This window comes from Carassius gibelio, chromosome B1 (assembly GCF_023724105.1).
Source record: "Carassius gibelio isolate Cgi1373 ecotype wild population from Czech Republic chromosome B1, carGib1.2-hapl.c, whole genome shotgun sequence".
In the NCBI taxonomy this organism is placed as follows: Eukaryota; Metazoa; Chordata; class Actinopteri; order Cypriniformes; family Cyprinidae; genus Carassius; species Carassius gibelio.
In genome coordinates, this window is record NC_068396.1 from 25434871 (window position 1) to 25462805 (window position 27935).

A 27935-nucleotide genomic window follows, 5' to 3' on the forward strand; every position below is an offset into this window, starting at 1 on the left:
TCAGATACCCTTCCACCCATCAACCTGTTTGTTTGGCTAGAATTCATTATAATATTTTCACGTCGACGTGGATTATGGGTTTGACCAAATTTGCTGGCTCTGCATATCGACCTCATTCGTATGGTCCTAGTATTCACCAGCGAGCGCGTCATCAGCCTCCCTTGAGTGACAGATGGATGCGGGGGGAGGAGCTGGATTTATTGACCCAAGCGACGTTGTCCCGCCTCTTCGGTTAGAGCTGTTTCTCATTGGTTCACAACAGCGTCACTTAACATTCACGTAGCCTGAGTGGTTTATATAAAAATAAATTATATGGCGTTTATTGTCGCACGCAACGGTCACTAGTTAAACAGAAAGCCACAGTGTGGGTGGAAGCCTCGCCCTCCTGCAGTAAGAACGAGCAGGCGGAACTATCAGTAGATGGACGAAGCTGATTTGTCCACTCCATCCGTCCGGATGAGGTTTTGATCGCTCATTGGCTGCAGCGTTGCCCTTCGATACTGCGACTGAAGCGCCTACGGTAATAATGTCGCTCAGTGACCTAGTATTAAATAAAGCGACGGTTATGTGGAAAGGAGGTAGCGGTGGATTATAGCATCGGCTTGGCAATTTTAAATACTACCGGTACATTCAGGAAGACTTGTCAGCGTCGAAAATTTACAAAAAAAAAAATCAGTCATTCATCCCACAGTAAATTATTTTTGTATAATATTCCGGATCATGCTGAAATCTGAAGGAAAACGTATAGCAGAAAATCCTCACTTGCCTTGAGCAGCGCTGCAGTGCGATCTCTGCCTCTCCGTCCGACTGGATTTCATCAGCAGATCGATCTACAACAGCACACACCGCATTGGGTTTTAACTGGGATATATTCTCTCTTGTCGCGGTTTAGCAAATCGGTTTGGTGTAACTGAAGTTATTGGTTTGCAGAGGACCGAATTAACGTTACAATTAAACTGGTGAGTAAGGTTTTGTCGGTGTGTCTGATACAGTAGATTGGGAAGTTATCGATCACAGTGCCTGCAGGATCAGTCATTAAGGGAATCTGATCAGCGCTGTGTGCGTGTATTTTGCCCAGTCAGCTGTAAGCCAAACTTGACAGAAAGATACACAATTCACAGCTCGTAATCACTCGCTATTATTTACATTTACAACATCATTGGCATAAAATGAACCGAAACGTTTTGCCTGGGATATTTATGTGTGAGACCTAACGTTATAGAGTTAAATATTATCCTGAATGGTTATATTCAGAAAGTCATCGTTATAACTAAACCTGCAGGTAACGCACAGTAATAACAGGTAGTTTCGCGTCTTAATACAGTTTCCGGAAAATATAATATCCTGGGTCTTTCATTCAGGGAGGTATCTTACCGTTAATCATAAATACACAGCAGGTGCGCACAGGTGTTTACTGTTACGTTACGTTTACGTTAGGATACAGTTTTTTTTTAAATATCGAAAGTTCCTGCTAGTATCTGAGCCTTGTTTGAAATTGAAAGCTATTATTCAGATAAAAATGAAAATATGACATGTTGAATCCCTTATGTTGGTCCAAACCTGACAGAAATCACTTTCATTGTTTCTTGTGTTCATGCAGTCAAAGTGGACAGTGACTGCGACTATTATTTTTTACATGGGAAGGTTGTCATTTTCAGGTAAGGCTGAGTAAAATATGATGGAATTAGATTTTGAAATCTATTATTTCCTTGCAGGGATGGACAATGCCCATACAAAGACGGTTGAGGAGGTGCTGGGATATTTCGGTGTCAACGAGACAACGGGACTGAGCTCTGAGCAATTAAGGAAGAGCAGAGAAAGATGGGGCCCCAATGGTACTACATATCTTCCACAACTGTTTTGTCCATTATGAACAATAGAAAATGTCATGATGAGATTGAATTTAACCTTTATATCTTATCTTCTGCTCATTTTACTTTGCTATAACCTGTGCCACAGAGTTACCTGCAGAAGAAGGTGAGCTGCTCCCTTGGGTTTGTGTAATTATTAGCAGATCTTTCATCATATTCTCTAAGTTAAAAGTCTCTCTGAGCTTACCTTTGTTTCATGGGAGATGCTGGTTGTCTATATAATTAGTTATTATTAGACTCCCTTGAGGAGGTTGGATGAGGTTTGCACTCTGTTTGTAGCTGAATAGATCTTGATTGAATGTTAAAGATGTATTTGTAATGTTTTTTTTTTCATGTTTACGAGGTTTACATGTTCCAGGTTTTAGTTTTCTGAGGGTTCTTTTTCACTTAATGGAAAGTGATGTTGAAACTTTGTGACCACCGTAGGTCTTTATCATTTTTTGTTGTGTTTACAGGTAAGTCACTATGGGAACTTGTTCTGGAGCAGTTTGAGGATCTGCTAGTTCGGATTCTTCTCCTTGCTGCCTGTATTTCCTTTGTAAGTATAAATCAAAGACTGTGTTTACTCTCTACACAAGAGTAGTGCTGCCACAGCACAATAGCACAAGCTTTTCACATTTATAGAGACCAAACACATATGCATTAATTCTACAAAACTCTAGCAATCTCCATTCATCCACAAATACTACTGCCAAATATCTATCCATCCATCTCAAAATATCTGTATAATTGCAAATTGATTTTAGGTAACAATTCAATGAACAATAAGTTAATATTGTGCTTACTGACACAATATTTTCAGTACTTCTGAAAAAAATGTTTGTCTGTTTTTGCTGAACAATTTGAGTGAGCTGATGATTCAGTGAGCTGTTCATAAAGATGGTCACTTGCTTTGTTTTTGAATGAATCAGTCATTTGAGCGAGTTGGTTGAATGGATCATTGAATTACTCACTTGACCTGCTGCCACCTGTTGGCGTAGTTTTTAATTTCATATTTAGACTATCATTTTATTAAAATAAAAAATTATATATATATATTATTATATATATATATATATTTCAGTATTCAGCAAAAAATAGAAGAAAAACATTAATGCCCATTCAAACCCATTAATTGGCATTATTTATGCAATTCTAATAGCTAATTTTGGCCAATTCTTTTTAACTTATCTTCTTTACCCTTTTTTTTTTCCAAATATATTTTAAATGCATGTAAATTAAAATCTGTATTATCCTTATTTTAATAATACATACAAACTAAAATAATGCTTTAGTTATCATTAATTTAATTCTTGCACAGAGTTACAAATAAAAGCCTGGTTTGCTGTCTCAAGCTTTGCATACACAAATGTCCACACAAAAAATATGTTTGCACTAGATTTAAGATAAAAGTTAGAACCAACTGAAAGCCTTATTTAGAATCGATTAGATTTTTAAATGGAAATGTATGTTTATGCAGTTGTTCTGAATCTGGTTTGACATTTGCATGGGAACATGGTTTACATTCTGTTGGAAATCATAAAGCTTAGAGAAAAATTCATATTGCCCATGTTTTGCATTACATTGTTCTTTCTCTGTCTTTCAGACTCTGGCCTGGTTTGAGGAAGGGGAAGGAACAATCACAGCCTTCGTAGAGCCATTTGTCATTCTCCTCATTCTTATTGCCAATGCCATTGTAGGAGTGTGGCAGGTAAAGGCTATGTAAATTCTTAAATACCTCTTAAATATGTTAATATAAAATATATGAAGCCTGTGGATGAGACAATAATGCCGGGTGATTTGCTAGAAATTACAATTCACTGTGTGTATGATTTTGTAGGAGCGTAATGCAGAAAATGCCATTGAAGCCCTAAAACAATATGAGCCTGAAATGGGGAAGGTGTACAGACAGGACAGGAAGAGTGTTCAGAGGGTCAGAGCCAGGGAGATTGTGCCTGGAGACATTGTGGAGGTGGCTGGTAAGAATTAGAACTAGATTTCTACATCACTTTTTTTTTAAATTTGCCAAATTAAAATGAATTTAATGAGACATTTATTTTTAGTTTGTTCATCGGTACGCTAATGTGTTTCATTTATGTCCCATTTGCCTTTTATAATTCATTTCTAAGAGGCTGGAGTAAAAGTTAGAGAAAATAAAATAGATGTGGTAAGTGTTTCCGTAAAGAAAAAAAAGAGGTCCACTCTCAAAGGAGATGTCTGGAGATAATTTTAGGACATTGCTGAATAGAGATGGCTGTGTTCTGATTGTTTGTCAAAGCCAGTCAAAACTGCCTAGTACAGTCTGTCTCAAATGCATTTCTCAGGAAAATAGCCAGCTGTTCCCACAGTTAGGCAAAGTATTGTTAAATTCATGTTTGGCATAGTTGGATTCTTTCCAAAAAACACGCACATTGATTATCTGAAGTAATGACTCCCGTGAGACTGCTGCCCAAAATATCACAGGTCCCCACCATGTATTTATGAAAAAAATCTAATTTTACTTTTTTTAGTGAACAAGGTTTTAGATTCCTTAAACAGGTTATTTACTTTTGCATTAATAAAATGCTACTGTCAGAATTTCCTGGGTTATGAGGTTTGTATTAAATACTGTTTACATTTCTGAAATTATGCTTGGGCTTTAGGCCAGTTATGCATTGAACTGTCCTATTATTATTGTTGGTGAGCTGTGACTTGCAGCCACAGTTCCTTTTGCGTCAGTGAAGTTTTTCCAGATTTATTTGCGCATGTTATTTTTATAGGCTGTTTCCCTGGACGCATTAAATGTGCTGCATTCTGCACCTGCAACTGTAGCACTTGGCATCTTTGGAACACTGTCAGTTGCCTCTTGTTGCTTTGAAAACTCACATCAAAGTCTTAATCGTCTGAACCCATTTATAGCTGATGCTTGCTGCTAATTGGCAATCAACCTAATTTGACTCTCCTTTGTAGCTGCATTTGCAATTATCATTTGTTCTCTTCAAAGTAAATCTCATATTCATTTACATACATGTAACATATACTGTGAAAATCTGAGTACTCAAAATCTAATTTAAACCTGAAAAAAAGAGATTGTTTTAAGATCTGAATCACTCATCCATCCATCTATCTTTTCCCCTCCTATGTAGGGTCACAGGGAGGATTTTAAATGGTTTAAAATAAATAAAATGAATGCACTAATCAAATAAGTGACAATGACAATGTAAATGTCTTTTAATTCAGTCATTCACTCAAATTTTTATGCTGATAATACATGATGTATTTTTATTTGAACCAATTTTTGAAGTTTTTGTGGTGTTTGGTATCAGATTTGACACAAACGGTTAAAACACAATCTCAGAATTTTTTTTGGCCCTCCACTCAAAGTTCCATTCTAAGAGTTCCAAAGCTAATGAATAAAAATAAGGTTGACATTTTTTTTGCGTCGAACTGTATCTTGATTGACATTGGTTTCTAAAGATAGATTGTAAAGTATGGGGTGCTAATCAGCAGTATTGTAGTCTAAACCTCAGAGTCCCACTGTAGCAAAAGGACAGTAGTTATTTAAAGCACTTAAATACCTTTTTTCTTCTTCAATTCCCAACATTTAGTGATAGAAAAACATCCCAGTATAGACTGTTTTTTTTCTGAGTGTTGCAGAAATGCTACAGGGGTCCTTTTTAATGTAATTAACACACCAGAGCACAGTCAATAATATATATAAATATTAAATATAAAAAGAAAGTTTTCTAAAAATGTTAGTTTTTTTTGGGGGGGGGGGGGTATTTTTGCCTTTATTTAGATAGGCTAGTGTAGTGACAGGAAAAGTTTGGTGGGGATCGGGAAAGGTCCATGGGCTGGGATTTGAACTCAGGACACCCGAAGCACGATGGCGATATATGTTGCCGCTGCCCAAAAGTCTGTCGGCACAGACTATTTGAACTTATTTTTGATGCAGTCTAATGAAATAAAACAATTTGTTACCTTAATTATTATTGCAGTTTGAAACCTTTTCAACAAACATCATCATTTTATCATAAGTGGCTCCAAAAATATATTTCATTGGGAAAAAAAAGGAGAGGATGATAGTTAAATAGAAAAAAAGTCTGTCTGTTGCTCAAAAAGTGCTTTAATACATCAAAAGTATGTTTTTATACATTACCTAAACCCTTTCTCATTTGTGCTGATTACATTGGTTGCATTTCTGTAAAAATGTATATCTTTGATACCTTTACTGTTCTCATCGCATAACATGCCTGATAAAAAAAAATGACACAAGTTTATCTTTTTTGCATCTGCTTTTCTCCAGTTGGTGATAAAGTCCCAGCAGACATCCGACTGACCTCCATACGCTCTACTACTCTGAGAGTGGACCAGTCCATCCTGACGGGGGAGTCTGTATCCGTCCTGAAACACACAGACCCAGTGCCTGACCCCCGTGCCGTCAACCAGGATAAGAAAAACATGCTCTTTTCTGTAAGATTATCTGGAGGGATTATGTTAGTTATCTGTCCATCTGCAGCGATTCTTTATGAATTTCAAGTTTTGTTTTTGTTACCTTTGGTGTTTAGGCACTGGATAAAACTCGGCCAGATGTGGATGTGTATGATGGTTTTTGTACTGTAGTGGATTATTTCTGGCAGTTAAGTCTGTGTGTTGAATAAAACATCACTCATATTGTTTGCTCCCACATGGCTATAGACTGAGTCATCACATCACACAGGCTTTGAGCTCTCAGATGGATAATGACCACAGAGTACCAGCCTCAAAGACTCCAGCCCCACACCCACACACGCACACTAAAGCCTCCATTACTTCTGTCCCGCTGAGAAACTCTAATAGATGTCTGGCCATGTAAGGACAGGAACATAAACAGTGACTTGGAGGACCCATCCAAAATGAAAAAGCAAAACAATGATTGAAATGAGTAGCACTTTATTTTACAGTCCTGTTCTACTTGTGCTTACTTATGTATGTATTGTAATAATTATAATAACTGGGTAATAACTTGGTTCTAACCCTGAACCTACCCCTGAATCTTATCTTAACCCGTAAAGTTACCCCATATTATATTACAGTACTTTTTTGGGTAAGTACACTGTAAAATAAAGTGTTACCATGATATGACTTTAAATATCACACATCTAGGCTCCAAAATTAACTTTTTGTCTCAGCGGACAATGGTAGGTGTTAAAAAAGTAGCTACTAAGTGCTATGAAAATATTATCAAACATATATGATGTTATTTGTTATTTATGATTTCATTTTCATAGCTTAAAGTCAGGAATATATTGCCCATAGATTTCTAAAGTTGGTACATTTTCAACTGAAGTAAAAGTTGAGGTAAAAAGATACTTTCTCTTTTAGTACGTCTAGTACTGCTTAGATCTAAATTAAATTACTTTTCATTTATAAATAGCATTTTAAATAATGTATTATGTCACAATTCCTGTCCAACTGGCCAATAACATTTTATTCATTTGTTCATTTTCTTCAATTTCTTAATTCCCAAGTTTGTTATGAGTACGGTAGGTGATGTTAATCCATCCTGGAAATTCAATTATGCTCATAGTAATTACTCTATATGACAGTTCATCTGATCCACTTGTGAATATGTGTTTGTGTAGGGGACAAACATTGCAGCAGGGCGAGCGATAGGTGTTGTTGTGGCCACGGGGGTGCATACAGAGATCGGGAAGATCAGAGATGAGATGGCAGCCACCGATCCAGAGAGAACCCCTCTACAGCAGAAACTAGACCAGTTTGGAGAGCAACTCTCTAAGGTAGGAATCTCAATTATCTGTGCTCTCTCTTTTTGATTTTGCACATTATCTAAATTTTCTGTATGAAAACAATGTGCAGTAAGAAGCAGAGCACTGTGCTCATTTTCCTTGATTTGTTTAAACAAAATGTGATTAAAATTACGAAATAATCTTATTTATTTTTTGAATATGCAACATTTTAGCATATATTTAATCTTGTATGTGCATATGACTTTTAAAAAGCTAGTTGGCTCTTTAATATATACTGTGCCATATATATTCCAAAAGATTAAAAAATCTGACACAAAATCTGTATCATATTCCATATTCTGCCGTTTGCTTAATTTAGCTTTTTCCTTGCTATACTTGATTTTTTTTAGAGCATATAATTTGCACTGTGATGGCAATTTGCCATTTTTGTACCTCATTATTGTACCTCATTATCTTTACTATTTCTGACCTTTTTGCTAATTTTTGCTACTCATGAACTCACTGCACCTATTATATTTACAGGTGCTGGTCATATAATTAGAATATCATCAAAAAGTAAATATAACTTTGTAAATATAATATCCAAAAAGTGAAACTTGTATATTATATTCATTAATTACACACAGACTGATATATTTCAGATGTTTATTTCTTCTAATTTTGATGATTATAACTGACAACTAAGGAAAATCCCAAATTCAGTATCTCAGAAAATTTGAATATTACTTAAGACCAATACAAAGAAAGGATTTTTAGAAATCTTCGCCAACTGAAAAGTATGAACATGAAAAGTATGAGCATGTAGAGCACTCAATACTTAGCACTTATACTTAGTTGGGGCTCTTTTGCCTGAATTACTGCAGCAATGCAGCATGGCATGGAGTCGATCAGTCTGTGGCACTGCTCAGGTGTTATGAGAGCCCAGGTTGCTCTGATAGTGGCCTTCAGCTCTTCTGCATTCTTGGGTCTGGCATATCGCATCTTCCTTTTCACAATACCCCATAGATTTTTTATGGGGTTAAGGTCAAGCGAATTTGCTGGCCAATTAAGAACAGGGATACCATGGTCCTTAAACCAGGTACTGGTAGCTTTGGCACTGTGTGCAGGTGCCAAGTCCTGTTGGAAAATGAAATCTTCATCTCCATAAAGTTGGTCAGCAGCAAGAAGCATGAAGTGCTCTAAAACTTCCTGGTATACGGCTGTGTTGACCTTGGACCTACCTCAGAAAACACAGGTGACAAACACCAGCAGATGACATGGCACCGCAAACTATCACTGACTGTGGAAACTTTACACTGGACCTCAAGAAACATGGATTGTGTGCCTCTCCTCTCTTACTCCATACTCTGGGACCCTGATTTACAAAGACATTTACATAACTTTGGACTACTCGGCAGCAGTCCAGTCCTTTTTGTCTTTAGATGCTTTAGATGCTTGGACACAGAGCTCTGTGAACAGGCAGCCTCTTTTGCAATGACCTTTTGTGTCTTACCCTCCTTGTGCAAGGTGTCAGTGGTCGTCTTTTGGACAACTGTCAAGTCAGCAGTCTTCCCCATGATTGTGTAGCCTACAGAACTAGACTGAGAGTTCATTTAAAGGGGCTTTGCAGGTGTTTTGAATTAATTAGCTGATTAGAGTGTGGCACCAGGTGTCTTCGATATTGAACCTTTTCACAATAGTCTAATTTTCTGAGATACTGTATTAGGTTTTTTTCTTAGTTGTCAGTCATAATCATTAAAATTAAAAGAAATAAACATTTGAAATATATCGGCCTGTGTGTAATGAATGAATATAATATACAAGTTTCACTTTTTGAATGGAATTAGTGCAATAAATCTACTTTTTGATGATATTCTAATTATATGATCAGCACCTGTATACACATTGCCATTTACACTATAATTGTCATCTTCCATTTATACATCATTATCACTGTATCTGCACCCTCTCTTATTTTTTTTCTTTGTCATTTGCATTTAACTTATCTCTTGGCATCTATTCCTCATATCATATAACTGTATTTTATTGGCTGTGTACTTGTACTTTGCCCAATAACAATTGAAGTGAATGTATTCTTATCTAATCTAATATAGTATTCCACTCCCAAAACAGCCTTTGTTAAATAAATGAACCCAAAAATACAATGCAAATGTAAAAATACATTTACAGTATTTCATTGACAGATCCTCTCATTTGCTACGTAACATTTAGCATGCACTCTGCAGCAATTTGTCAGCATTGTCGAGCTCCAGAGGTTGGGTCAGAAGTAACTGTTTGAATGTGAGTCATTCTTTCTCTTTCTCTTTCTCTTTCTCTTTCTCTTTCTCTTTCTCTTTCTCTTTCTCTTTCTCTTTCTCTTTCTCTTTCTGTCTGAAGGTGATCACAGTGATCTGTGTGGCGGTTTGGGGCATTAACATCGGTCACTTCAGTGATCCAGTGCACGGAGGCAGCTGGCTGCGTGGAGCTGTGTACTACTTTAAGATCGCAGTCGCTCTGGCTGTAGCCGCTATCCCTGAGGGTGCGCAAATATTAACCTATTTTTTATCTTTGCCATAGCCATATAATTTAAATGCTATATGTTGAGTTCCAGATGTCTGAAAATATTTTGACTATCTTAAATTGTAAAAAAAAAAAAAAAAATCACCTACAGAAAATAATATTTTAGGTTTTTGAAAATGTAAAGTTAGAAAAAGATTAAACTTTTTTTTGTTTTTTATGGGCCCTTTACACATTCCCTGGTTCTTGGAAGTGGAAATTTGTTGGGTAAACTTAATTGGGTAAACTTATATAATGGTAAACAGAGCAACAAATAAAAGTTTTTAAATATACTGCAAAAATATAATTTCTGTCTTCCCATTTACTCCAATAGCAAAAGTAAAAAAAAAAAGTTTTAGTCCAGTTTTAGTTTTAATTATTTCATTTACTTACCACCCGTCATATGGGCCGTCAACAACAAATCTCCAGAGTCCTCTTTCCGGGGCCTTTCTTTGTGGTGTCAGCTTCAAGGTCACGCTGGCAGGTTTTTCTTGGACAGTCTCTCCTCTGATTTCCCTGGGGGATCTTCCTAACTGCCTTGCTGGTGATTTCTTGTGTTGTGTGAAGGCTGCTCTTGCTTTGCCAGTCCTTGTTTTAATGTCTGCATTTGTGCTGCCCTGTTGGTCTATGATGCTACACAGGTAGGTGAAGGACTGCACTTCATTCAGGGGAATTCTGTGTAGAGCAATTGGCTCTGTACTGATGGTACCGACCTTCTGAATCTTGGTCTTTTCTTTGTGGATGTCGAGGCAAACTTGTGATGAAATTAATGCCACAATGTTTATCTTATCTTGCATCTGTTGTTGGCTGTGTGAAAGGAGGGCAAGATTGTTGACAAATTCCAAGTCCCTAGCTGTTTCCACAAGGTCCACTGGATCCCCTTTCTGCGTCCACCGGTAGACGACTTCATTATCCAGTCAATGGAAAGAAGGAAGAGGATCAACAACAAGCATCCTTGATGGTCTCTGGTTCACACCTGAAAGCTGTTGGTAAGCTGTCCTCCATGGATCCCCCTGCAGGACATGTCATCGTAGGAGTTCCTGATTAGGTTGACCATTTTTGCTGGAACTCCATAGAACCTAAGGAGCTTCCAGAGGGTCTCTTGGTCCACGCTGTCTGTCTAATGTTTTCTCATAGTCGACGAAGTTGATGTACAGTGGGGAGTTCCATTCCAGTGACTGGAAATCTGTTTTGCAATCTGGTCCATGCAGGATCTGTTTTACCAAAAGCCTGCCTGTTCATCTCACAGCTGTGGGTTGATGATGTTCTTCATCCTCTCTAGAAGGACCCGGTTGAAGACCTTTCCTGGCACAGATAGTAGTGTGATACCCCTGTAGTTGTCACAGTTGCTGAGGTCACCTTTCTTGGGAAGCTTAATTATGGAACCTTTCTTCCAGTCTGCTAGTGTATCTTCTTTCTCCCAGAAAGAAGAGTTATAGCATATCCACTGACACATCCAGGTTCGCTTTTAGCACCTCTGATGGGATGTAGTCTTGTCCAGCTGCCTTCCCGTACTTCATCAGGGTAATGGCCTTCCTGATCTTGTCCCTAGTCAGCTTCGATGTCTGGGGTTTCGGAGTTACTGGGTTTCTCAAAATGTTCAGCCCATCTTTTCATCTGCTAGTCTAAGCTATTGATGGCATTGCCCTGCTTGTCTCTAACTGGTCTTTCCAGCTTGCTTAACCTCCCAGAGAGTCGCTTGGTGGTATCATACAGCTCTTTCATGTATCCGCTGTATGCTGCCTGCTTCCTAATACTCCTCTTCACTACTCTGTGAGCTTCTGCATATTCTTCTTGAGCCTTGGCCTTTGCTACTCTAGTCCTGCGGCTGTTGACTGTTTCCTTCTTCCTCTTCCTGTCTTCTATCTTGGTCAAGGACTCTGCTGTGATCCACTCCAAAGTGTTTCTTAAACCCCACTACTTCTTGGCATGTTGATCTTAGTGTCTCTTTCACTTTCTGCCACCTGTTGATCACATTATCTTCCTCTTCGAAAAGGTCCTGAAGTACTTTGAACTTATTTTCCAGTGCCTGTCCGAACTGTTCCTCTTATCATGGGGTCTTTACAAAATGGTAAATGGACTGCATTTATATAGCGCTTTCAACAGACCACATTGCCATCCAAAGCGCTTTGCAAGTTGCCTCACATTCACCCATTCACACACTCATTCATACACACTGACTGCGGTGTCAGCCATGCAAGGCGCCATCCAGCTCGTCGGGAGCAGCTGGGGTTAGGTGTCTTGCTCAAGGACACCTCGACACTTGGTCAGGTGGAGCTGGGGAGCGAACCACCAACCTTCCGGTTTGTAGACAACCTACATGAACCACTGAGCCACTGCCGCCCCTGGCATTGTACTTCACTCTTCTGTCTGAAGCATCTGTCTGGTTTCTCTTCAGCTTCAGTTTTAGTATTGAAACCACCAAGTGATGGTTGGGCGCCATCTGCTCCACTTCTCACTCTAACATCCTGCAGGGATCTTCTGAATTACTTGTTAATGCAAACGTGGTTGATCTGATTTGTGCTGTATAGTGATGTCCATTTACATTGTGGATCCAATTGTTTGGAAAGATGCTACCTCTAATGACCAGGTTGTTGAGTGCACACAGGTCCTCAAATCTCTCTTCATTCTCGTTCATCACTCCGAGGCCATGGGTGGCCATGACTTGATCGTATCCAGTTTTGTCTGACTCAAACTTGGCATTGATATCTCCCATGAGGATGGTGACATCCTTGTTTGCATAGGTCTCAAGGATCTTCTGCAGTCTGTAGAACTGATCTTTATCCTCTTCTTCACTATTGCTCGTTGGAGCATTGCATGGAAAGATGCTGAGATGATCCTTGGGCCATGCGTCTCCCATCCAATCAGAGCCCTCTGCACTTGTTTGGACAACATTAAGCCTACTTCTTGTGTGTGGGGTGCATCACTGTCTTCATGCCCTGAGTACAGTCAGCAACAGCTCTCCTGTCATCAGTCATCTCTGTCCAGCTTGGGTCCATCATGCTTCACTGATGCCTAACAAGGTCAGGTTGTTGTTCCTCATCTCGGCTGTCTGTTTCCTGACTCGTACATGGTCCTGACATTCCATGTGCCAATGTTTGTTTTCCTTAAGGAGAGAAGGGTAGTTGTGTTTTACAGTTACAGTGTGTTTCAGTAAATAAAATCCTTATTTTTATTTCAAGTAACAAAAATGTGTTTTATGGTTTAAGTTTTAACTATAGTAACCCTGACACAGCAATAGCATTATCTAGTATTCAGTGAAATAACTGGAAACACATCATATATGTGAAAAGGATCCATTAATCAAATTTGTGACATGATTATGTGAACTATTTTGTACAAAAGGTCAGATGCATTTTGGATAACTCTTGTAACCTTGAACATCAAATTTTACTTTCAAATTGAGTGCTGCTTTTAGGAAAGCAAAAGATTTTAAAGAAAGCAAATGCTAAAAAAAAAAAATATTCACTTTGCTGTTAAAATAACTTGGCTCATATTTAAATATTTCATAGTAAATTAGAAAGAAGTGCACAATAGAAACCCACTGTTATAAAGCTTCCTGAAAATTAAATTTCATATAAATAAATATACAGCATTTAAATCTACACGCGTTGTTTGACAAAGTTTGATTTTCTTTAAAAATGAAAGGATTTAGAGAAATTTTGTTTAATATCTCATTGTACAATAGTACATTTTACTGTGCTCCACTCCTCTATCTTTTTCCATAACTCATTCACTGATGTCTTTTTTTCTTTCTCACAGGTCTTCCTGCTGTTATTACCACATGCCTGGCTCTAGGCACACGCCGCATGGCCCGAAAAAATGCTATAGTCCGTTCCCTCCCATCAGTAGAGACACTTGGCTGTACCTCTGTCATCTGCTCTGACAAAACAGGCACTCTTACAACCAACCAGATGTCAGTCTGCAGGGTGAGAGAGACTGTGTCCAGAGCCACAGTTATTCTAAATGATGTACTTATAATAATAGTTTCTAATAGTGCATAAAAATTCTAACAGATGCATTGTGGGATTTTATCATTCTATGATAGCTAGAGGATAATAATAATAATAATAATATCTAATAATAACATGGAATGATGCTTGAAAACCACGGATCAAACTTACTAATCGTGTGTGTGTTTGTGCATGCGTGGCTGTGCATGTGTGTTTGTCTGGGTGCAGATGTTTATTGTGGACATCGTGGGAGGTGAGAGGTGTTTACTGAACGAATTTACAGTAACTGGATCTACTTACGCCCCTGAAGGAGAAGTGTGAGTTTATTTCACATCTAACTACACACACATACACACAAACTCACAGGAATCTCTTCTGAACTAAGCTGTGGTTTGCCTAAACATTTATGGGATGCCTTTCTTAAGATTTTTGCTCTATTCCTAATCGATCGCTTTTTCTCACTTTACCCATTATTTTTTCTATTTTCAGTCCAGAATTTTCTATTTGCTGTCCTCCTCCAATGCCTCCCATCCTCTTTTTTTGTCTCTGTGTCAGGTATAAGGACGGTGTAATGGTACGCTGCAGTCAGTATGAAGGGCTGGTGGAAATGGCCTCTATCTGTGCCCTGTGTAATGACTCTTCACTGGATTACAGCGAGGTGTGTGTGCACATCTACGTATTCTCTCTGTCATTATGAAGCTGTAGAAAACTAATTTTTGCTGCATTTCCTCTCAGAGTAAAGGTGTGTATGAGAAAGTGGGAGAAGCGACTGAGACGGCTCTCTGTTGTCTGGTGGAGAAGATGAACGTGTTTGACACAGACCTGAGAGGCCTCTCGCCTGCTGAAAGAGCCACTGCCTGCTGTTCAGTGAGTGTTGATACAGTAATATGTTGGCCAACACAGAATCTCCACTTGGTGACAAGAGTATGATATGGTATATTACACATAGAACTATTTAAAATACTATTACTATTTAACGTATTATTATATTATTTTGAATTTACACACACACACAAATATGTGTGTGTGTGTGTGTGTGTGTGCGCGTGTGTGTGTGTGTTAATTAATACATATAAAACTATAACCTTTTAGCCATATTACCGTAGTATTTTTATTTATGAATTATTTGATCGTACGCACTTTAATATATTCTCTTTGTTCTGTATAGTTTATTTGTCAAGAGTAGATGAATGCACATTTTTGCATGATACATTTTTTACAGAGAGAGAAAAGTTGCTTTTTTATTGTTTGTAAAACTTCACCCTCAAGGAACTGAAAACACAACACTGGATTTTTTTTTTCATCAGCAGCAAAGAAAATTGGAAAAAAAGTGCAGATTCTGTGTGGACCTTATAAATTATTTTTATATTTATATTATTTGGTGGCTTTTGTTTAACTGCTGCTTGTGAAATTACTGTCACTAATGATGAGTGAGTTAAAGAAACCATCTAAAATGTACTTCCTTACACACTTCACTTGCGTCTTCTCTCAGGTCATAAAGCAGTTAATGAGGAAAGAGCTGACTCTGGAGTTTTCTCGAGACAGAAAGTCCATGTCTGTTTTCTGCTCTCCAAACAAACTCACTCGCTCTGCTTCAGGTGCCAAGATGTTTGTCAAGGTCTGGTTTTCATCTTTCTTTAAAGCTTTCTCTATTCCATTCCTTTCATTTTGCATTTTTGTTGGAAGATCACTGTATAAAACTGTAACTACATATTTAAACAAAATAGACTAATACAAAAACAATCTATTTTAGCAAGAACAAATGTTGAAAAATATATTATATAACATAACATTCAGCAGCCTATATTTAAAACATTATTTTTCCTTTTAAAGTGTCGCATCATCTCAAAATTATAGAAGGAAATTTTTAGAACTGGAACTTTAAAGTTCCACTTTACTTGGACATCTTTGTTCTATATATATATATATATATATATATATATATATATATATATATATATATATATATATATAATTTATTATTTATGTATTTATTTATTCAGATGTGTCACATGATCCTGATCATTCTAATATGGATCATTCTAATATGCTGATTTTATCTGATTTTTTCAGTGAAGCTTAATATTTTTGAGGAAATAGTGATGCATTTTTTCTGGATTATTTGTTGTATAGTTGAAAAAAAAACTATTTTTATAAGCATCATTTTTTGTAATATTATAATTTCTTATCCATCTACAATTCTACATGCATTTTATCTCTTGATGCTGTGGATTTTAATTCCTATTACAACTTTTAACTGGTTTTTGATTCTTGAACTTTACTTTGAACACTTTCCTCACTATTCCTCTTCATAGGGGGCACCAGAGAGTGTGCTGGAGCGTTGCCGCTGGATACGGGTAGGAGGTGGTACACGGGTACCACTGACCTCTGACCTAAGGGAGCAACTCTTAAGCACAGTAAGAGAGTGGGGCTCAGGACGTGATACACTTCGCTGCCTTGCCATGGCAACTAGAGATTCACCCCCTGACCCTCGAACCCTGAACTTAGAGAACTCTGCAGCCTTCACAGAATATGAGGTCAGCAAGTTTGTGCGATAAATAATCTGAAATCATGAGAATAAGTTTAGGACAAATTAATATGAAATTAATTGTACATGAAGTAAATATATATATTTGAGTGCTATAACTTGAACACTTTTTTTTGTCTCTCACAGTCGGACTTGACATTCGTAGGCTGTGTGGGAATGTTAGATCCACCCAGGAAGGAAGTGCTGAATGCAGTGCGTATGTGCAGACAGGCTGGTATACGGGTCATTATGATCACAGGTGGGTTAAACACACACATAGAAGTGATTGGAAAGGGAAAGTTCACCCAAAAATGAAAGTTCAGCCATCATTTACCTACCCTATTGTCATTCCAAACCAACAAGCCTCGTCCCGTCTTGAGAACCTTTCCCAATCATGCTCCCCCTTCCTTTTTCCCACTTTGCTTCCTGTCAACTAACTGTCCTATTAATATTATAATAGGCAAAATTGGATCTTCTGTTCTAAGTTTTGGTTTTGGCTCAAAGGAGAGATAGAAACCTTTAAGTTTTCATTAAAAAATGTCTTGGGTTTTGTAGATTTAACCAAAGTCTTATGGGTTTGGAATAATGTTATGGCAGTGTTGAGGGGTAGCACATTACAAGCAATGCTAGTTATGTAATCTACTTACCTTTTTCTGGTACCTTGTAGAATAATTCATTAACAACAACTTAGTTACTTTGTTTTCCCATTTATTCACTGACACCTTTCTTGTCCCCATGGGACAAAAAGTAACGCAAAAGCAATGTAATGCATTACTTTCAATAACAAGTAACTTCAGTAAGTAATGCAGTTAGTTACTTTTTTATGGAGTAAAACAATATCGAAATGCATTACTCTTAAGTAACTTCTCCAACACTGCATGAGGGTGAATAAATGATGAAATCTCAAAGCTCACTCTCAGTGACAAATATAGTTCCAAATACAAGATTCCAAATCTATTATCTAATTGTGCATGGGCAGGGTAAACACAAACAAATATGCATGTGTATGTCAATCTAAGGTCTTCTTCCTGTGTTGGTTTGTCTAGGTGACAATAAGGGCACTGCCCTGTCTATCTGTCGTCGAGTGGGCATCATTACTGAACAGGAGGAAGAGGAGGCTGAAGGTGGGCCATATGGCAGCGGCCTCACAGGACGGGAGTTTGATGAGCTGCCTCCCCACCTGCAGCGAGAGGCCTGCCGCACCGCCCGCTGTTTCGCCCGCGTCGAGCCAACGCACAAGAGCCGCATTGTAGAATATTTGCAAAGCCTCAGTGATATCACAGCGATGGTAAGTGTTACTAGACATAAGACGCAAATGTGCAAAAAACTCAAATGAATGAACGCTTGTGTTTTCTGTCCAGACGGGCGATGGTGTGAATGATGCCCCAGCTTTGAAGAAGGCTGAGATTGGCATTGCTATGGGCTCAGGCACGGCTGTGGCTAAATCTGCTTCAGAGATGATCTTGGCAGACGATAACTTCTCAACCATCGTAGCTGCAGTGGAGGAGGGCCGTGCCATTTACAACAACATGAAACAGTTCATCCGTTACCTCATTTCTTCTAACATTGGAGAGGTAGTCTGGTATGTACAGACAAATATCACAGTAAAGCCATGGTCACACTATACTTTGAGCAAGCAAAATTTCTGCAGACACTGCAACAGTTGTAAGACGACGTCACTCTCCATGGCATCTCCTCTGAAAATATATCCAGAAGGCTGTGAAATATGTGCCAAGGAAATCTTTCACCCAATTACAGTTGCAAAAGAACATATTCCAAACAAAGAATACAAAATACAAAAAAAAATTCCTTCCATCCCATATTTTTTTTCATCACCATGTCCACTTAGCTCAGATTCCCAATTACACAGATTCCTACTGAATGGATGACTGGATTTCCTCTGCAAAATTTCCATTTTAAGCATTGTATTTTTTCTCTTTGTCTCTCAGTATTTTCCTCACCGCTGCTTTGGGAATGCCCGAGGCTCTGATCCCAGTCCAGTTGCTGTGGGTCAATCTGGTGACGGATGGTTTCCCAGCTACTGCTCTCGGCTTCAACCCCCCTGACCTGGACATCATGTCCAGACCCCCACGCTCACCTAGAGAACCACTTATTTCAGGCTGGCTCTTCTGCAGATACCTCATCATCGGCTGTGAGTCATTTACACACATCACTCCTTGTTATTTAGATTAAAACCTTTCATTATTGTATATAGGATAAAGTTATTGATCAGGTTAGGTCAGATTCTATAATACACAAGAGCAGTCTTTTTTTTTCTTCATTTTACTTGATGCAGGGGAAAACTCTTCTTATCCACTAAAGTGTTTTTTTTCTTTTTGTGACATTCCTTGTTACAGAGACGAAAAGCTCTTAAATTTGAAGTTATGCCAGACAATCAGTGCAAATGTGGTATAAATGTGAAACAGATCAATTTTGTCCCATGTGTCTAACAGATAGCTTTGTGTGAGGTGTGCAGCAGTGATTAGACTTGGTCTGAGCCATCTGACCCCTTCTAATTCAAACATGATCAGTGATCACATCTATATTTCACAATTTTAATATTAATATTTGTGTTATCTTTCACAGTAATTTTGTTTAAAACTCAAACCCTTATAAATGTACGAGGCCGCATGTAAAAAAAAAAACAGGAAAAGAAAATTAGGGGTGCTCCGATTGATCGACTACCAATCACAATCGGCCGATAATCGCTTTGGGATTGATCAGCGGTCTCTAAAAAGGCTGATCTCAAAGAAACAATATCAAGCTGATGATGCACCTGCAGTGAGAGGTTTGGCATGATGTGCAGCGGCACCATCTCTGTCTGGTGCGGGTGAAAAAATGATAAAGCTATTATTCTGTATTAAATAACTTAAAAAGTAATTTGAAAACCTTGTGTGAAAAGTAACTTCACAAACAGTGGGAGTGAATCACCACGCGCTCTCTCTTTCTCTCTCAAAATATACAAATTACTTCAAATCACCACACATCGCATCTCTATAAGCACAATTGAGGCAGTGTCACATCGTCATTAAAGTTTATAAATTGCATTACTTTTTAATTCTTGCCCGTGTTTAACCATTCAGCGCTGGAGACCGTGCACTCATGCACACTCGGAGCATGTGCCAGGTTCACATTCCTCATTTGCAGTGACATGTAAATGTAGTAATTACACCATACATGCATATTATTAAAGTCTACCGTGTTTCACAGTCAACACATATGTATTTTTGGTTAAGTATAAAGGGAAAGAGCACTTAAATAAAAAAAAATAAAAAAGCTTATTTATTTGTTTGTTTGCTTATATATTTATTTTTGTGAAATGGTGTTTTGTGCTAACATCTATGCAAAGTCAGTGCAAGAAACTAACATCATGGTTATCAATTACTTGTTTACTTCTTACATGAAATTAGTAGGGGTGCTCTGATCACGATCGGCCGATTGTTAATGCGCGAGAACCGGCTTCACTGACGAGATGCGCATTAACAATCGGCCGATCGTGATCAGAGCACCCCTAGAAGTTAGCACTTAGAAAAGCGCTGAAAGGCGCAATTTAAATATTTATATATTTAAATATTTAAATAATATTTGCATACAATTCAAGGTACTGATGTTTGCCTACAAGACAACATCTGGCACTGCACCAATATACCTAAACTCAAACTAAACCTAAACTCTAAACTCAAACCTATGCGTCCTCCAGAAGCTTGCGTTCTGCAAGTGAACGACGCCTTATGTTGCCATCCCAAAGAGGCACAACATCACTATCACAGACCTTTTCCTGGCCTGTGCTCAGCTGATGGAATGACCTCCCTTTCTTAATTCGAAAACCTGAGTCTTCGGCCATTTAAAAAAAGAATAATAAATCTGAAGACACATCTTTTTCACCAACACCTGCCAAGCTAATACTAGTACTTACCTATTCTATTCTGTTCTATTCTAAAAAAAAAAACTAGCTATGTGTATTGTGCTAGACTAAATGAGAGTTATCACAGCATGGTTGCTCTCGCGTTCCTATGATTGCTTCTATGGTTCTCCTAATTTGCAAGTCGCTTTGAATAAAAGCATCTATTAAATGTAAATGTAATTACTCACCCTCATATGCTATTGCAAACCCATAAGACATTTGTTCATCTTCAGAACACAAATGAAGATATTTTTGAAGAAATCCGAGAGCTTTCTGACTTACTTTCTGCATAGACCGCAATAAAAGTGACATGTTTAGGGCCCAGAAAGGTAGCAAGAACATCTATAAAATAGTCCATGTGACATCAGTGGTTCAACAATAATTTTGATAATGAAGGTCTTTAGGAACGACAAGAGGGTAAAAGTGAAATTGTTGTACATTCCTCAACAGAAAACAGCATAGACTAAAAGACTGATTTTGGATTTTCAAAATCAATATTGGTTCATTAAAATGCAGATCAATTCCAATTGATTAACCATTACTGTCAACCAAGCGAAGTAAAAACAAGAGAACAGTCAACAGACTTAACTTTCTTAAACTCTCTTTCAGAGCCTGAATTAAATTTAAAGAGGTCACTCTGAATATCTTGATTTGCTAAGTTGCATTGCCATCTCTTTCTCTCTCTATTCTGTAGGTTATGTAGGGGCAGCAACTGTTGGAGCTGCTGCCTGGTGGTTCATGGCGGCTCATGATGGACCAAAGCTCAATTTCTACCAGCTGGTAATAAAAATAATTTACAGCAGTGTCAAAGAGTACAGTTCTGATTCTTGTTTTGTCTTAAATCAGAAGGTTGAATTTTTGTTGATCCTGTATTATAGTAAATGTATAATTTTTCCCTGTTGTTTCTTCTATAGTCTCACTATCTGCAGTGCAGTGAAGGTCATGCTGAGTTTGCAGGAGTGCAGTGCTCAGTGTTCGAGTCTCCTTACCCCATGACTATGGCGCTGTCTGTGCTGGTCACTATAGAGATGTGCAATGCCCTCAACAGGTATGTGATTTAAAAAAAAAACTAAAACTTGTAATGACTGGAGAATAGCACACATGGTGCATATATATAGTTTTGACTTGGTATTTTGCTGTCAAAAAACAAAAACTTGAACTATAGTGTTTGTTATTATTTGTACACAGTATATTATACATCAGTGTGTTGTTTATCTAATACATACTCTATCGTTCAGAATTTTGCAGTCTTCCGATTTTTAAATGCTTTTAAAACCAGTCTCTTATGCTCACCATAATTTTTTTGATCAAAACTACAGTAACATAAGTAATATTGTGAAATACCATTGCAGTTTAAACTAGATATTGTCTATTTGAATATATTTAAAAATGCAATTTATTTTTGTGATGGCAAAGCTGAATTTTCAGCATCATTACTACAGTCTTCAGTGTCACATGATCCTTCAGAAATCATTGGAATATGCTGATTAAACTGCTCAAGAAATATTTCTTTTTATCAGCAATGTTGAATACACTGCTGCTTATTATTTTTGTGAAAACCATGATATATATATATTTTTTTTTGATTATTTAATTAATAGAACGTCATTTACTCGAAATGTAAAGGTTTTAATTTATTTCCAAAAAAAAAAAAAATATATATATATATATATAGGTTATCGACCCCAAATCTTTAAACGGTAGTGTAAATACATTTAAGTAAATGTCTTACATGTAGTTTAGATTTTGAAACAATATGTTTGATTGAACCGTGATAATACTGAAAACGGCAGAACTTTCTACCTATGTTTGACTTTAAGACAGCAGGGGAGCATGAACTGCTCTCATTGTCTTTGTGTGTGTATGTTTCAGTTTGTCAGAAAATCAATCTCTACTCAAAATGCCTCCGTGGTCAAACCCCTGGCTGGTGGGAGCCATCTGTCTCTCCATGGCCCTACACTTCCTCATCTTATATGTGGACCCTCTTCCTGTAAGTATTCAGCTGTGTTCTCCAGAATTTGTAAAGATGATGCTGCACAATCACAGAAAAATGCTTCGGCATAATGAGGAATGTGAGAAATGTGTGTTTAATAGTTTGGACTTGTGCATGCCTGTCTGGCATAAACCACAATGAAAGTAGTTTTCTAATCAATCTGGAAATGATGGATTTGCTATTAATTTCACAGATGATGAAAGGCTTCCCAAAGAAAAGAAGGAAATGACTGAGGGTAATACAGTAAATCATAACCCCCTTGAAGCTTTATGGAATATTTGCCATATTTATAGTACCGGTCAAAAGTTTTATACTCACCAAGGCTACAATTATTTGACCAAAATACAGTAAAAACAGTGATTTTTTAATATACATTTTAAAATATAAAATGCATATAAATATAAAAATGCATATAAATATAAATATATTCAGCATCACATGATCCTTCACAAATCATTTTAAGATGAAGCTTTGTGAAGCTTTTGAGGCTTTTTCCTGATTGTACCAAAAAAATATTCAAAGCTTCAGCGCCTCAAAGACAGACCCTACCAAATGACACCTAGTGGGCAGCCGCAATTATAGTAGCCACTTTCAAATGATTCCCACATCTTGCTGATTCTAGTTTTAACACAGAATATCTGCCACCTAACTACTATTTACACAATTATTATTAGTTCTGCTCAGTATGTAAAGTTATGAAATTATGAAATGAGTTCAATTGGGCAATAAAGCATTGCTTACTAGTATTAATGGTTAATTAACAAGCCTTTGTAAAAAGAATGGTAGGTAAATTAATTTGAGGCAACAATCTCAGCAGCTGTGCTGAATTAATGTTTTGTCATTTGATAACACTTTAGCACACTACTCTAAAATATTTGTTGCTTATATACTGTTTCACACACTATTTAAAAAATAGCAGGCAGAATACACTGTGTACTGGGCAGTAAGAAGTAAGGAAGTATGCCGTTTCGAACACAGCCCATGTTCTGTTTGTGTGAGTATTGTAATTCAGTGACACATCCTTGCTGGAAATTTTTATTTTTATTTTTTATAAACTCTTGCTAACCCATTTTGAACTTTTGAACTATAGTGTGTCATTCCAAAAACCTTGTGGTAACTTAATGTGGGGAAAATCAGGCGTTTGTGACTTACACAAAGCTGTCGTTTTGCTTCAGTAGCATCTAATAGCATAGAAAAACTTACTGGTATATTTAATCGCATGGTGTTCTGTGGAAGAGGGTTTGTAATGGTCTGAGGGTGATTTAATGATCATTCCAGTAAGCAGTTGACATGTCTGTTACTGTTCCTCTCTGTAGGTCATATTTCAGATCCGGCCGTTGTCTTGGCCCCAGTGGGTGACTGTTCTCAAGATGTCCCTGCCTGTTATTTTAATGGATGAAGCCCTGAAATTCTTGGCCAGAAACTACATTGAGCCTGGCAGCGATCTGCAGCTGGAGGAGGATGGAATCGCAGCCAGCGGAGTGACTGGCAAGCTGCAACGGGCATTTAGGGGTGTGTCCTGGTCATTTGTGCTCATCTCTGGCCCATTGCTGGTCTGGATCTTCAGCCTGGACTCAGACATTACCAACATCTTCTGGGATTAGAAAGAAGGAAGATGTGTGTGAGTGCGTGTGTGAGTATGTCTGAGTCAGAGAGAGAGGCAGGCAGAAAAGAAGCTGATAAGCAGAAGCAGTAAAAAACGATCCAATACAGAACAAATTTGGAGCTCTGTTTGAAAAACCAAGATGTAGGGATGAAATCTAGAGCAAGACCAGGACAATCACAGATAAAGGAATGCTGGGAAATATTAGGGACATATAGAGGAAGGGAAATTGAAATTGGCATGTTTTGTGCTCATGACCGCCTTCTTCAGTTTATCTGTGTGTCACTGGTTTTGCATTGTTCTTCGGTTTATTATTTGTATTATTTATTTATTTTTTAATACACATACATCTGTATTCGTTTTAGTTTTATGAAATAAGTTGCTTTTTATGTGTGTAATTTCTGTAATACTAGCAAAACCAAATGTCTTATATTTGCCAGGTGAGACATAACAATGTTGGCTCATCCATTGGAATTAATTTTTATAATTTTAACTAATCCATGAAAGACAGTGGAAACGTTTGGCACTGCTAATTACACAGAAATTACACACTTCCCTTTCAAGCAATGTAGCTGTGACACCTCAAAAGCATGGCAATTGTCTGTCAAAAACTCCTTTTACCACATGCTGTCACACATCCCTGATTTAATACTTTTTGTTGTATATGTCTTATTTGGAATGAAGGAAAATTTTGTGGGCCCCTAAGACAATTTAACTAAATATTAGGCGTTTTGCTTTAAGTCAAAGCAAGTTCAAGTTCAATTAAATTCACCAAGAAGACTGTAAAAAAATGTTGTTTAACCTCTGGTGTGAATAATGCCAAGTTCCATTAGTTATCTGTTTGATGTTTCCTCACTTGCTTGGGATAAAACAATTTTTTTTTTTTTTTTTTTTTTGTAGCAAAATACAATACTCAATACTAACATACTTATGTCTCTGGCATTTTCTTTTTATTATTTGTTTGGTACCCAAACCATTGTTTTATTTTTTCATTTTTTAATCAAGTCATAATGTCAGTCGTCTCTTTTGTTGTGACATTTATTTAAGTGTCCTCAGATTCCCACAGTCATATGACGAAAAACAAATCATTTCAGCATCTTACCTGGAATGCATCCATGTATCTGTAACTGTCTTTGAAAATTGTCTCTCTCTTATATGCCTGCTATTCAGCAATGCATCAAATTTTAAATTAAGAAATACTATTAACATTCTTGAAACCGTGTGTCTTATGATCTTTTATTCGGGTATGCCAGCTAAACTGTGCTTCATTAAAAATCTTTATACATGTCACACTGCTTGCAGTCACGTACTTTTTTTTTTTTTCATGGGGCTTGGGATTTCTCCACAGTTTTACACAGTTGATCATGTTGAATCATTACTTTCAATATGAAGAGGGGATTTTTTAAAATATTTTCAGTGTGACTGCTTTTGATTTATTGCTGTGCCTGTATGATGGGAAATTTGCCTGCTTTTTCACCTTTAATAGGACCCTCATCTAACCAGGGGCCAATTCATTTTTATTAAGACCAAACATCATTATCAGGTCTCCAATCATTATATTCTGGTTACTTTGGAAATAGCATCTGTACTTAATCAGAGCCCCCCAAAAAATTGAAAGAATAGGTTGAATTCTATAATAAGCTTTCAAGTTCCAGGGAAAAAAGGGACAGGTTCATGTTCATCATCAGTTTATTTAAAGTAATTTTTTCCCTAACCTATCTCTGAGGCTTAATGGGGTTTTTTTTCATTGAAAACCATTCCAGAAAAAGGAACATTATAAAAGAGAAAAACCCTGTTCTGTCATTTTGATTATATTTATTTATGTTGAAAAAGAATACATTTTGAATTTAGTAGTATTTTGTTATTCATACAGTTGATACCATAACTGTCATTTAATCACTGTTTCATTAACGGAAATGGAAACTGCTTCATGAAATGGAAAATAAACTCTTGGTTTGAAATTCACTTGTTGTGTATTTTTTTTATGCAGATGTTGACGTCACGGCCGAACTTTTAGCCAGTCACTAGGATATGCAGATAGACCTGATGATTCATGAGTGCCTAAATATAAGTGTTTTAACACTCAAAATGTGAATTACACCTGTTTAAGTTAGATATAATCTATATATATTTATATCATGTCTTTTGTCTTTTAAACAGTCGAGATGGAACTTCGCTAAAGACTTTAAGCCCGAATCGGACGGCAATTGTATGTAATGGGGACCGCTGTAAAAAACAAACAAAAAAACATTTACATATCACCTCAGTGATAAAACTCATGGATTACGGCTGGCGATTATTATTATTATTATTGTTTTGTTGTTGTTTTTTAATTGTCGGATTAATGAATGACGACACAATTTTGATTGTCATATCTTTGCATAAACAAGTGTGAAATACATAATTACGTTGCTTTTTCCTAGCTCTTTTTTGCATTTAAATTCTGACTGTTGCATGAAATGATACATGTGTTTTGTTGAGGGTATCGGTAAATTGCTTGAATGACGTTTTGCCAGTGACTGCTTGCATCATATTTGGTCACTCTCATTAATATATTTGCCCCGATTTGATCCATGCGAAATTTAAAATCTAAAGTTATTATATATTATTTTGTCGTCATTACTTTGTTTTAAGGAGTTAACATCGCTCTTACCAACCTTGACTGACATATTCTTTCCCATTAGTTTGACATTCAAAGTTTTGGCCGTTTTTTTTTTTTTTTTTTTTTTTTTTTTTTTTTTTGGAGTGGGCGGGTTTTGTGAGCTTTTGGGATGGAAAACGTCCATAAAATCTGGTAAATTATGTGATCTTATTTTAAACGTCTCCGTAGCGGCTGGGCTGATAATTTACCAAGTATATTTATGTAGTATTATGAGTAGCGATATTGAATATATGATCGCTAACAGAGTTTCCAAGATTTAATTCAAACAGTAGCCTATATATCAAACTAAAAATAAATGGACCTAGAACTATAGACTTCAGAAGTAGGCTTAATTAAATATCACAACAGACAGCTCTCTTTTAACACAGACTTTTAAGAAGGGATGGTATTTGTTTCAAATGATAGAACAGGTAAGTGAATTTATATGATCTTGCTATAGGCTATGTGTGTATGTGTTTTCTTTACGTTTTCTGACTAAAAGCCACCAAAAAACCATTTTAAAGTGGTTAAGCAAATAATAATAATAACAATCGGCAATGATCCCCCAATACCATTAGTGTGCCTCCTCTATTTTAAAACCCTGTGAATATAATTTTTTTTTTTTTTTTTTCAAAAAATCTTTATTGAAAGAAATCTATCAATACAAAATATTTCCAATATATACCAGAGGAAATGTCAGATGCACAAACAAGGTCTAACATATCATATATATAAAAACACACACACACGTTAAATTATAAATAAATAACTGTAAAAAACGTCAGGATATTCTCAGTACTTTTGGTTTTTTAAGACAATTTAGGACACACATATTGCATTGTATGTAAACACGCCCCAATAACCTGATCCACAAACACTTTAGTTTTGTCCCACATAGAAAGCTGTTGAATTTCCGAGGGACATGGGGTATTTGATAAATTGCCCTTTTTTTCTTCCTCTGAGCATTTGAGCATCTGCAAATACAAAGAAACATCATTACCCATCTTGTTACACATGCATATGAACTGCATTCAGCTAAAACACTTCATTACCTCTAAGTTATCAATTAGACCTTGAATTTCGTTCTTAATTCTATCGCCATCGTTCTGGAATGTCACCTCACAGTTATAATACTCACAAAGTTTCTGTAAAACTACAGCCTGAGAAAAGAGCACATACATATCAGATACAGTACAGTGG

General features: G+C 37.0%; 1 protein-coding gene across 1 annotated transcript; it reads left to right on the top strand.

Moving 5' to 3' along the window:
* Positions 1-347: 347 nt before the first annotated feature.
* Positions 348-26055, top strand: LOC127949384 (sarcoplasmic/endoplasmic reticulum calcium ATPase 2). The gene is made up of 23 exons (XM_052546511.1): positions 348-959; positions 1716-1835; positions 1960-1977; positions 2327-2409; positions 3457-3561; positions 3691-3829; positions 6136-6302; positions 7454-7609; positions 9956-10097; positions 13877-14043; positions 14296-14384; positions 14623-14725; positions 14803-14934; positions 15560-15685; positions 16383-16604; positions 16742-16853; positions 17641-17882; positions 17956-18176; positions 18544-18746; positions 21193-21278; positions 21413-21546; positions 22371-22488; positions 23808-26055. Exons 2-23 carry the CDS (start codon positions 1718-1720, stop codon positions 24093-24095), a joined length of 3171 nt encoding a protein of 1056 aa, XP_052402471.1. The 5' UTR covers positions 348-959; positions 1716-1717; the 3' UTR covers positions 24096-26055.
* The last annotated feature ends 1880 nt before the right edge of the window (positions 26056-27935 follow it).